The sequence below is a fragment of the Leptonotus elevatus genome, chromosome 2, assembly GCF_054856555.1.
Source record: "Leptonotus elevatus isolate MCC_2025b chromosome 2, RoL_Lele_1.0, whole genome shotgun sequence".
In the NCBI taxonomy this organism is placed as follows: domain Eukaryota; kingdom Metazoa; phylum Chordata; class Actinopteri; order Syngnathiformes; family Syngnathidae; genus Leptonotus; species Leptonotus elevatus.
The window spans coordinates 5833641-5846998 of NC_141240.1; the positions used below are offsets into that span (position 1 = coordinate 5833641).

Below are 13358 nucleotides of genomic sequence, written 5' to 3' on the forward strand. Positions count from 1 at the left end.
CTGCAGTTTGGATTCAAAGCATGGCACATCACAATAGTCCTCCCACTTTCCTTTTCTCTTTCTTTTTTTTGAAAGATCAATTGCATAGGCAACAATCCAGCATTGATTTAAAATGAAAGAACATTAAAAGAGCTGGTTAAGTCATCATGATGAGGCTAGGCCTTGGTGATGTTTGGCTGCACATTTTGTCACTACTATAACTGGTCAACGGGAACCCCTCTGCTTGCTTCCATCAGCACAGTAACTTGTCTAATCTTTGTGAATCTCCTCCCTGTCAATTAACCCATACCCCCATCCCTTCTTCTCTCTCTGCATGAACACACCAGGGTCAGTCCTGTGCATGACACCTGCTAGCAGTCTTGGTAGGTTCTGACCCTCACATTTTATGTTCTGTCTCTCTGTCAACACACACAGTCACACACACACACACTACGTGTAATATGTGTAGATGATAATCGCATGTTGTTAGATAATTAAAGTTATTTAAAGTTAAGTAAGTGTAAACCACACGTCGACTGTTCCACTTAGTTTTCTCAGTGCAGGCTTGGAATAACAAAATATCCAAGTTAACAAATCAGCATGTCTTATATGAGTAAAGGCTCAGTGAAGCTGCATTTTCATAAGGAACTGGTTGTTTTTGGCGTACTTCTTTAGGTCTAAGTAGAAGATATTAAAGGGATACTTGACTCATTTCAGTAATTTTTTGCAGTAAAAAGTTCATATTTTGTCCCGAATTAATTTGACAGCTTCATTATTTTTCATGTACAATTGATACCCATTAAAACACATTTTCCCATTTGCTGTCGACTGAAGATGACATCACCTGTGCTGATGAAATAGGTAACGGCCAATTATGCCTCACCTGTTTTCTGCACAGTAAATTCTGAAGAGTAAATTTGTCTCTATTTAGAGTGGGCCCAAATAGACTCAGTTTTAGAGTAGGGATGTAACGATATCCAAACACCACGATACGATATTATCACGATATGAAGGTCACAATAAAATAATTATCACGATAATGTGGGGAGGTTGGCGAAAAAAAGGCACAATATTGTAAAAAAAATAAAAATAGAAAGAGAGAGAGAGCTCATACTAAAAAAAAAAAAAAACAATACTGTGCTTTTGTACATTTCAGCAATTAAAAATATTATAAAAATCTTATATATGAAAAATTTATAAATATATACTTATATTGAGGCACTTACTTGCTAATGCAAGCACACATTGAGTTACTCTGTTCACAAGCATATTACGTTCCCCTTCATCTGACCATTAGCGTGGATTTTAAACATAGAAGGGCCAAAACATACCTTGTGAAAATTAAACTGCACTAAAAAACTACCCACCAGAGGGTGCTAGAACTGCACAAATGGAAATCAACCTGCCTTTTTTAACAGATGTGCTGCTTTTAATTGACCTTTTGCATGTGACGTCACAGCCCTCATGGGAACGCCCTCTACGGGATGCTGGACGGCAAAAGTGCCACTTGCCTATATTGTGACCATTGAATCTCATAAAGCGTAAAGTCCTTTATCTAATCGATTATCTTATAAAACGGTCATATCTTGCTGTGCGGTCAATTGTACAGACAGGCAAAAGAGTAAACCAACAGTTGCTTTTTATCGCATACCTACTTATGAAGACAAAAGACGTCGATTGATAGCAGCAATCAACAGAAAGGACTGGCAGCCCATAAAGTATTCACGGATTTGCAGCGATCGTTTATTACGAGGTTAGTAGATAAATGTTGTAATTAGTAGATAAATGTTCATACATTTTACTAGTAAACGTACACTCTAAGAAAGATTGTAACAGAGGTGTCGAATTGCGTGTTTAAAATCACATGTCCTACATCAGCAGCCAGATAGTCCACTCCAACTGCACGAACACGCAGCTTAGTTTTAAAATGCACCTTCTTCAAAACTATTAAGTGCATTTGACTGTTTAATAATGGGGGATTTCGTCTTTGTGCTTGGAGTTTTTCACTCTGGAGCCGGAGTCATATTCATGAAATTACTGCATAGCTTGCCACTACGATAGTCATTTGTTCCATGCTAGAAAACATAGTAACATATCATCACAGTGTTTCAATATAGAACGGACTGTGTAAAAATAAGTCAGTTAGCATAATAAACAAGTTTTACCTTTGCATTACGAGGTATATTGTTCCCCGGTGTGAATGTAGCATCTCGTCCCAGAGACTCAGCCAGCGACAAGCTTTTTTAATTCAGTCCCGGTGTAAGGAGAACAGACGGCATTGACTACATAATGATATAGGTAGGTAAGGGCTGTTTTCAAACTAGCGATCTCCAACTTAAGTAAATACCGCGCTCTAAGAGTACTAAATGTGCAACTTCGATTGATAGGCGAACTTCGGTTGAAGTAATAGATTCCATGGCTCAATGGGGAATAATAACTTTTAATTTGTAAAATAGCAGTCGCTACGTCACTAAATCGCTCCGGGTCACGTCCACTTCCATTCAACAATCATTTCCTTCCGCCGTCCGTCATAGGGCAGCCACGTGACAACATGATGTCGGTGCAAATGGTCAATATCCTAACGCGACAACGACGATATAGTGTGGCAGTTTTAATATCGCAATATCACGATATTGCCATTATTGTTACATCCCTATTTTAGAGTAGGCTAATATTTACACTTGCAAGAGAGAAAAATAAAGAACTGGAATAAAAATAAAAGTCACTCAAGGGTTGAGGAACAAACTCACGACCTTCAGCTTGGGAGCCACACTACCACCTTGGCTATGCTCCTCCTACTCTTTGCTTTTCTCCAAGAGGAAACCAAAAACATCATTTTTGGTCTCTTGGAATTAGCAAGATTCCAGCTGACATGAGCGATATACTAACACACAGCAGGAGCTGCGTGGTTCAGGAAGTAGAGTGGCTGTTTCCCAAGCTATAATAATAATAATAATGATGCATCGGATTTATATAGCGCTTTTCTATCTAATCAGATACTCAAAGACGCTTCACAGTGGATACATTATTCGTGCGCTCACACATTCACACTGTGGTGGCAGTAAGCTACTTAAGTAGCCCCAGCTGCCCTGGGGCAGGCTGACGGAAGTGTGGCTGCCAGTGTGCGCCTGTGGCCCCTGCAACCACCACCAAACATTTGCACCTTCCATACACCAGTGCGAGTAGCACTAGAGGTAATGTGTGTGAAGTGTCTTGCCCAAGGACATAACGACACATGACTTGGGGAGAGCGGGATCGAACAGCCCACCTTCTGGTCACTGAACGACCGGCTCTATACCCTGAGCCACGGCCGCTACAGGAAGTAGAGCGGCTGTCAAGCTGAAGGTTGTGAGTTTGTTCCTCAAGCCTTGAGTGACTTTTATTTATTTATTTATTTTTACTTCCAAGTGTAAATATTATTCTAAAACTGAGTCTATTTGGTCTTACTCTAAATAGAGTCAAATTTACACTTCAGCAGAGGTGATGTCATCTTTAGTCGACAGGAAATAGAAATAAATAAATTAAAGTACTTATTGTTTATGAAAAATAATGAAATTATCACATTAATTATAGAGAAAATATTATCTTCTTACTGTTGAAAATTGCTCAAAAGGTCAAGTATCTGTTTAAATAAAATCCAAACTCTGCTGCCAGAAGAGTGGTTTGTTGTAGTTGAAGTCTTGCGTCGTTCAGTCTTTTGGAAAGCAGCTAACTGATTTTCTGTTTAAAAAGAAAAAGAAAGGCAAAAAAGAAATAAGATCCTAACATGTGATTGTAATCTGCTTGTCTCCTCTTTTTTTCTTTTCTTCCTCCTTCCTTGCTTTGCATTGTAAATGGTTTCATGCCATCTGCTGGTGTAACCCTAACGATGGCTTGCTGGCTCACTGTAACATCCGCCGCAATTGCCACCATCTGCAACAACAACAACAAACGATACGCACCAACATGCACGTGGCACGCCTGTTTCCATGGTTGTCATTCTGCGCCAAATCCTCCTCTCTCCCTCTCGCCCTTTCTCATCCCCAAAACAAAGTCCCAATGATGTACAGTGCTACGCCTGCTACTGTCTCTGCAGCAACAACTCCAGCCGCAAGTGTCCCCTACGCAGCAACAGCCCAAGCCAATCAGGTTTGTTCTTTTTAAAGTTTCTCTCATCAGTCCGCGGAGCTCTGAACAAGTCTTGCCTTCAATTACAAAGTGGCCGTAACCTCGCCCCTCCCCATCCGTCTCTTCCACCTGTTTGGTGCGAACTCACGCAAGTGGGGGTTTCCCAGGGAGTAGAGGGTTCCTCCTGGGTGGCCTATCATGTTTCCTTAGAAATACGTAGCCCCTTGAGGTGCTCTCCCCAAGTACTTCTTCAGAGCTCCCATGTTTGCAATGTAGTAGTTGTGTTGTGTAGCACCACTTCCTGGTTCTGTTTTGCATGATTTTTCAAGTTTCCACATTTCTTATTGTTAAATACGTACCTCCATCTTGCAGCAGGGGAATTGCCTGTATTCCTTGTGTGCTATGCAAAGGCACACAGTTAGCACATTCACATACATACCATTCGGGACATACTGGTTTCACCCCTTTGGTGTCCTTGTAGCAAGGTAAAAGTGCAATTACGCCTTACCACAAATAGCGAAAAACCGCAGGTATGTTAATTCACAACCACACCCTCAAAATTTTCATGCTTGACTGTATTAGCAATACCATAAACTATGGTCCCAAAACACGCTTTGTCATTTCAAATTCTTACAAATATCTTAGAACATTGCAATACTCAATGCCAATAATTCAAGTTTTGTTTACAGTAGGCTACTATGTTTAACTCATTCCCTCCCAGCCATTTTCACTGAAGCAACCCCCTTTGCTCCCAGCTGTTTTACTGGATTTTGACTGATTTTGCAAGGCCCACAGAATAATGTGTTCTATTGCTATAAAAAACACGGAACCTACCAAAAGAAACATCAGAGTCTCTTCTTTCATCAGGAAAAAAAAGTGTATTTCTATCTGTTACCGTTTTGCAGCAATTAGCATTAAGATACAGCTAAGTTTCATCATTATTCACAAACCTGTTGAAAACACTGGGGAAAAGAGCTTGTTGCAACATGGCCCTGGTTGATCTCTTTTACTCTGCTGCCGCTTGCTGGCTGTTTTTTTGTAATAACTACCATTGCTTTAAGCCCATGTCAGAAGCTGCACCAAAGCCTTCTTTATGCTCTTGCACAAAAAACAGTTAAAAAAATAAAACAAAACGTATAATTATGTTTTTTGTCACCATGGTAATAATTAAAATAGAACCTATTAATACCTTTTGGCAGCAAATTAGTTAAAAGGGAAGTCAACACAAAAATTGTCTTAACAATATGTTGTATGCGCCTCCACAAGTGTAAATTTGGAATTCTGATTAATATTGTGTTTGTGGAATATGAATTAAGCAGCAAAATCCACCAGTTTTCATCCATCTCAGGGCCATTTTGCCACTTGCTGTCGAATAAAAATTAAATTACAGTTGCTTAGGGCTCGGGTAGTAGTAACCAATCGTGGTCCACCTGTTTTCTGAGTTTGGTCATGTGACGTTTGGAAGCTGAGCCTTGATCGGTCGTTACCTGAGCCCTGAGCAACTGTGATGTTGTTTTCAGTTGACAGCAAATGACAAAATAGCCGCCCCCTGAGATTGTTAAAAATTGGTGGATTTTGCTGCTTGACTTAACCCCTTCAGACCCGCATTTTTCTGCTGGGCAATTTTTTATTTATTTATTTTACTGATTTTGACACTTTTCCCACGTAAGAACAATCTGGAAAAATTTGGGGGGGTTACCTCGTGTTTTTATTTCTTATAGTGGACGCCAGGATAGTATGGCTGTAACGTGTTGTAAACTTACCAAGTTTATATGTAACATTTTTAACATAAACATCATGCAAATCAACTTGCAATTGTGATTGGTTAGCTAGTACCCAATCATGAGCCAGAAGTGTTGACATCATCCAAATTATACGTTTTTATTGGTTTAGACATGCAAATATGTCCTGTCCACTGCAATCATCTATGGGTTCGAAGGGGCTAAATTCCACAAATGCAATATTCATTAGAATGCTGTTTTTAGACTAGTCGGGGCACATGCAACATATTGAAAAAATATATATTTGGTTTGACTTCCCCTTTGAAAAATAAATGCCAATAATGCTCAACTTTTATGAAAGTACTAATGACATATAATCATGATGGCGATGATGATGAATTAGTGGTAGAGTCGCTGGATGACGACAATGATGTGACGTTAAGAAAAGGAGTTGCATCTCCTCCATTTTTCTTTGTTCAGGCACATCAACAGCTTGAATATTTTGATGCATCAGAGGGGTGCACTGTTTCCCCATTTTTAACCTGGACTTTCAGCAAAGTGAAAGTTAAAGGTCAATCAGAGGTAATTGCCTTCAGGATGCAGACTTCTTCTACGTTGTACAAAAGTGTGACATCATAGCAGCAAGACCTGCCAGTTTTGCTGGCAAGCAACACAATATATTCATTTTTCCGTCATCATTTACAGTATTTTTAAATGTCGCTTTTTGTTTTCTACTTTTTCCGCCATTACTTTTAATTGTAACACAGTGACAATCCTCAGTCAACCAATCAGCAGACTGTAATGTGTTTATCTTTAAAAAGGCCAATAAAACAACAAAGATGTCAGAATTTTATCCAGAATACTTGATTAATCCGTTTGGTTACATCCGAAGCTAGTAGTGGCTAAAGCAGAGGTGGACATCGAGGGCCGGAGTCCTGCAGGTTTTGCATGTTGCCCTTCTCCAACACAGCTGATATATGATCAGCTCATCAGCAAGATCCGCTTGTGTTGGAAGTGAGAAACCTCCAAAATCTGCAGGACTCCGGCCCTCGAGGACTGAGATTGCCCACCTCTGGGCTAAAGGATGGATTTACACTGCATGGTTGAAATGACAGTTATAATTTAAAAAAACAAAACAAAACAAAAATTATTCTTTTTTTTTTTCTTTCTTTTTTTTTACTGTCAGAAGAAGCCCGTTTCTGCCAGTGGGAATGGGAACCCCCCCCCCCCTTTTTTTTTTTTTTTACTGTCAGAGAAGCCCGTTTCTGCCAGTAGGATCACCCCCCCCCCCCCCCCCTTCCCCAAGACAATTTCCGTCAGTGAGGGGGAAAATGTATATATATTTTTTTATCAATGTTAGAAGCCCATTTCCGCTAGTGGATTTATTTATTTATTTTTTGTTCAATATGGAAGCCCATTCCCGCCAGTAAAAAATAAATAAATAAATAATTACAAAAAACGGGCTTAAAACTTCTTTCTTTTATTTCCCCCACTGGCTGATTCTAAAAAAACACAACAACAAAAACATTTCCCCCCCCCCCCCCCCACTGGCAGAAACGAACCTCTGTAGTGTGTGTGGGGGGGGGGGTATTACTGGCAGGAATGGGCTTCCATACAATTGGGGTGTGCATCATGGCATTGCAAAGAGAGAGAAAAATGCATGGATGTCAGATGTCCTCATTTCATAATCAGACCTCTTCCAAATGAGGATCAAAAATCTGGTAACGCTTCAGATAGCTGCCAATGCGAGTGCAGCGTTAACACAGATCGGACTGTTTTTCCCTGCTTTTATTGAACATATCAGGGGAAAAGTCACAAAATGCGGAAATGTGGAAGTAGACCGTCAGCAGCGATTGCGTGGGTTTTCTCAGGTTACTTTAATGGGGTCAGCTCACCTGTAACCTAAGCAGCAAAAATTTGGATGGATGGATGCTAAGTAATGAATGAAAAATACAAGGGCATTAATCGTAGGTGACGATCTGGCCATGTTTGTCATTTCCTGTCACACTTCCTGTAATTGGCATGCAGCAGCAACAACAGGAAGTGGCGCCACAGCTTTAAACATGGATGTAGGACAAGGAAAAACGGTGACGTCAGCCCGTTACTGTCTGCCTCCATCTGTCCTTCGAGCGACTGGCCCCTACCCTCCCACCACAGATAGTTTCCCTGGCAACATCGAATAAACAATTATTTTTAGATACAGCGAAGATAGACTCGTTGGCCGCAGCTTTAGGTACATGTGCAAAGTAACGATACCTGTGACAACCTGTGAAACATGTGGGTATTGTACATAGACTGTAGAATGTGATTGTGACAAGCTGTGACATCATTCCATCCATCCCTTCATGATGTACTGCCTGTCATTTTCAGGTTCACAAGGGAGCTGCAGCCTATGAGAGCGCGGTACACCCTGAGCTCAGTCACAGTTTTAACACACCAAAAGACAGACAACACTTAACAATAGTATGCAGATCCGCCATTCTGCAGCGAACCAAACATGCGTGTTTGGGGTTGTGTTGCAGGAAGCCAGAAAAAGCATACAAGCAAAAAGAATGAGTTCACTTGAAACAAAAAGGGTTGAATTGGGACTGGAATCCAAACAATGCTAATCAATGCTAAACTGAGTTGGCCCACATCCAGAAGTGTCAAAAGTATTCATGTTCATTACTCAAGTAGAAGTATAGATATTAGGACAACTTGAGCTTTTTACTTAAGTAAAAGTGCCAAAGTAGTGGTTTCAAAGCAGTTTTCTGATTAAATGCATTCATATAATGTAATGAAATGTAATGTGTCATTGTTGGAAGGTAAAGATGCATCCATACTTTGCTGCAGGAGTGTGTGAGTGCCACAGATGTAAGATGACAAAATTGGCCAAATGTAATTTGTGGGACTTACATTTACTGTATGCCGCTTATTCAGCTCGACTTTATTTATAGAGGAGCACTTTAAAACAGCCAGAACCACTACAAAGTGCTGCACGAGGAGTAAAAAAAAAAAAAAAGACAGTTAAAACAATGAATTAATCAAATGAAAACAGTCAACACCATAAAACACTATAACAATGCCGAATCTCATCCAACCACAATTAAAATCAATTATATCTATCATGGTGTGATTTATCCGTATAGATGTTTTGAACAGATAGTGACAAGCTGGAATGAATACAATCCAAAATGAAATGCTAATGATACCGTGTGTGTGTGTGCATGCGTGTGTGTGTCAAAGTGCAAAGCATAGAGTAGATATTTGCATAAAATGTAAATGAAGATGAAAAATTGCTCTACTCCAATGACTAGAAATAACCTAACATTTATACTTAAGTAAAGTAACGAAGTATTATGAATTTGTTACTTGACACCACTGCCCACATGTTGCAGTCTAACTTTTACGAGGACTGGTCAGGTCACAAATTATACTACAGCGCCCCCTTTCGGCTGGATTTTCACTCCATCAAGTGACACGATTCATTTACTTACTTACTTCTTTACTTAGTTTTTTAGTTGTTTATTTAGTTGTTTATTTATTATTTTTTGCTCTGAGGTGGTACAGTTTGCATGTGCGTCATTGCAGCATGAAGGTCAGTCAAGGATTGGAGGACTATTTAGGCACCAACATATTTCAAAGACGGGCCATCATTTTATTTCGTTTTTTCTTTTCTTTTCAAGAAAAACAGATAATTAAAAGACATTTTGTTTGTCATATCAAATATGTTTTACTGTTTGGTGCAACACTGTTGCAGATAATCAGGCAGCTAAAATGTATTTCAAAAACATTACTGAATAAATCCTTTACAATTTTCAACCTTAAAAATATTTTTATGTAATCTGACTTTACTAATGCCTCAATCACTTAAAAAAAAAAAAAGTAAGAAGCTGATGTAGAACTTATTTTTATTTGATATTCTAAGTTTTGTTTTTCAAGTTTTTACATAATTTTTACATTATTACATGAAAGTGATCAAGTTTTTGCATGATAAGTTTCATGTTTTAATGTAATAATTATCACATGACACTTATCATGTTAAAACGCTTTCACGTAATAACGTGATATGGAACTTTTTATTTTTTTTAGTTTACGCTTCTGGACATTTCCACAATAATTATTGTATGATTATTTAACAATACTGCGAAATATATTTTGTTATCTTTTTTACAAACGGGTGACAAAAGGAGCCGTGCGCCTATTGCTAGGTAAATTGTGCCATTTCAGGTCCGTCATTTCCGCCACGTCATTTTCAATGGGCAATGTGGGCGTCGGTGCATGTGGACTCATGTCGTCCATATGGGATACACGTCACTTGAAATGATCATCGAAACACTTTGTTTGACCTGCCGATTAAATCCAGGTTGTATGAAGTTGAAATTGTACGATTATAAAGCCAACAGATGACAGCATGGGACCTCTTTCAACGTGGCATGCACTCCCCATTTGTTGTCACCTTGTCATGTTCACTGGCTGGCTTTTGCCAACTAATGAGCAGCTTCCTACACCTGTGGAGACCACTTCACTAGAGGTGGCAAATCCCGGTCCAGAAGGTAAAAACCCTGCCACAGTTTGGCTTTAGCCCCAGGTGCTAGCTAGCTAACTCCCATGGTGCTCATTTACCTGCTAGGGAGCTAGCTAGCTAGCAAGCAGCAGGGGCTAAAGCCAAACTGTGGCAGGGTTTTTACTTTCTGGACCTGGATTTGCCACCTCTGCACTTTACTCACCATCTAAAAAATGTTCTCCCAATTTTCCCAAATGAAGTACCACGACTGATTGGATCTGGGTCCAAGGCAATACATAGGCAGAAAAACGGATGCAAAAAGAAAATGTGCTGAGTAGAATGTCTGTTGAAATGTTTCTCCCTCTTTGTGTGTCTCCTCTGCAGATCATCCTAAAGTAAGCGCCACAAAAGGGCCGGCGTGTGAAGAAGCTGCACTAGAATCCCCCAAACTGCCCGCCTGTAAATACTACTTTCCCTCTCCCATAGAGGTCCAGCAACCTGCATGCTAAGAGTGTAACACTTAACTGCACTTACTGCAGTGTCGGCTTAACACACAAACACACAAGCACCATATAGAGTGAAAATGTGACGATAAGAGTCAAAGATATTGGTAATGTATTGTCCTACACACACACACACACACACACAATAGTCACAGCGCCACCTTTCTTTCATATTTATTTGACACATTTCTACACAATTTCTGTTCTTGTTTAGTAAAAGAAACAACAACAACAAAAAAAAACACACACACACAATCTGCTTGATTTGCACTATGACGTATGGTGCGCTCTATTGTAGTGGGAGACAGGAAGTCACAGAAACTTATGACCCACTCAAGTGTTTTTGAGCTCAGACTCCATCTGCCCCTGACGCCATATTCAAGTGTGACCTGCATCGTATCAACCCTGAAGCATTTTGCCAAAGTCCCACCTGGAGAAGATGTTGGGCCAGTGCCAAGGGCTTGATGGGCTTTCGACCCACCCGGACATCCCAAACCACGTGTGTACGTGAGTCTGCCGGCAGACATGGGAGCATGCTGGACTTGGTGAAGGTTGTGGCGGGCTTTTTAAGTGCTAAACAAAACGGTGCAACGGGCAACCCTAAAGACTTGAAGTCGGAGGGCGATCCGCGTCTGACTCCGCCATGGCCCGCGATTCTCTTTCATCTTAGAAAACTGTAGAAGTGCCTAAACATGCTCACCAGGATCATGGCCAGTCGCAGACAAGATGGCGTCACATTTGGCGTGGGAAAGAAATAAAAAGATTTTTGGGACATCACAAGTGTCTTTCTGGAACTCCAACTAGCTCTGACGACGTACCATCATTTCTTATTAGTAGTTTACAAAAGGAATATGAGTGAGAAGGGGGGGTGATGTGTGTAATGTAATGTAGATATTTAGTTTATATTCTGGTTCTAAAGTTTGTGATGTGTGTGCTATCAAAGTATGTTCGGACCCCTGTGCACCTGCACTTCATGCAAGTCAAGAAATGAAATGTTTTGTGTTGTTTTGTTTTTTTAAACCAATCGGCAGATTTCATATTGTAAAATGTTTTTAAAAAATGATTTGTATTTGTTTTAACTGAGAACAAATGTAATTTCATGATGCTTGATGACCACCGACAATCCACAAGTTTGGCTTTCATTCTCCTCGATTATCTTCATGCAGTGCGTGCATGTTTTATTTGTGGTCGCTTAAAAGGTTATATTTTGCTGTAATTTATCTTATGTTCTTGTTAATGACTTTGTTGTAAACACATTTGAAATGAATGTAACTTATTGAGCTGTGCCACGCCGGCGGCTGTATGGAGGAGGAAGCTTCCAAGTCTAGCAGTAGACTGCTGGAAGCTATACTGGACCTACATGACCTTGTTGTTGCAAAGTGGAAAAGAAGAAGTGAGCGAGTAGGAATAAAGTTGCTTGTGTTGTCGGACAACAAAAATCTGTGTAATGTATAGATGACATTTTACCAAAAAAGAGAAAAAAATGAAGATGTACTTTTCACTCTAGTATGCTAGTATTTCATAACGATATTAAGTTGTTGCTGTGGCATCCAAATGTTGCAGTTACTAAAGTTTGGTATTTTTGTAAAAGACATAATTTAGTTAACTTTTTTTCCCCCTAGAACACTGTATACAGGTAGATTGTAACGGAGATAATAACATTTCTTATTCTTCGCTGAAATTGTAACAGTGAACTAATTTTTTCACTAGAAAACAGCCGCTGTAGAGCTGTGACACTCACTAGACTGAATCACCATATGAATATATAAATATGTATGTACACAATGACAAAATCTATGAATGAAATGTTGAGGACTTAGCCTGACAAAGGACATTCAGGCTCCACACTGAGATGTTTTATTCAGTGTAACATGAGAGTTAAGGATTGCACTTTTCACACTGATTAAACGCTGTTTCCTGTAACCTACACAAGAGAGATATGTGCAACAATCCACCCATGTTGCATGGGGACAATGTGTTTTCAAATGAATGTTGGGGTGGGAGGTATGTTTTGTTGCCCACAAAGCCCTTGACATGTATTTTAAGCATGGACAGTGGATGGTAAAAGAAGGCCAACAGAAGAACTTTCCTAACTGTTGGTCCCCTGAGCAGACTCAGCGTATCCAAACTCATTGCCTTATCTCAAGTCCATTGTGTGTATGGTTTTCTTTTTTGTAAACAATTTGTAGAGACGTTCTGTTCATGACCCCCTTCGTACTTTCATTTCAAATAAAGGAATAATTACTGCTATATGAAGCCATGTTTATTCACTGGAAGCCAAAAGAGGCGAGTACAACGGAGTAAAACAGTCAAGGATGTAGAACTCGTTGACCCCTGCGTGACGTGGTGTAATTCGCAGCTTTGGCCAGCAGAGGGGGTAACAATGGAGATGGTTTGAGACTGCAGACGCATTTCTAATAGTTTTGCTGTATTTTATTTATTTATTTTTTGAGAAATGTATTCTTTGTGTTATGTTCCTAATAGTCAAATGGCTCACCTAATTCCACTGTTTTTACAGTATTCTATATGAAACGTTAAACGTACATGGTAAAATTTGTCCAG

The 13358-nt window shown here is 39.7% G+C and overlaps 1 protein-coding gene across 1 annotated transcript in view; it reads left to right on the forward strand.

Annotated features, from left to right (window-relative positions):
- The window catches only part of LOC147178272 (muscleblind-like protein 2a), a 52412-nt gene extending 39366 nt beyond the window's left edge, over positions 1-13046 (forward strand). The window contains 3 exon segments of the mRNA XM_086068434.1: positions 327-362; positions 10678-10781; positions 10784-13046. Coding sequence (XP_085924560.1) covers positions 327-362; positions 10678-10781; positions 10784-10810 — 167 coding nt within the window. The 3' untranslated portion in view covers positions 10811-13046.
- Positions 13047-13358: the final 312 nt, after the last annotated feature.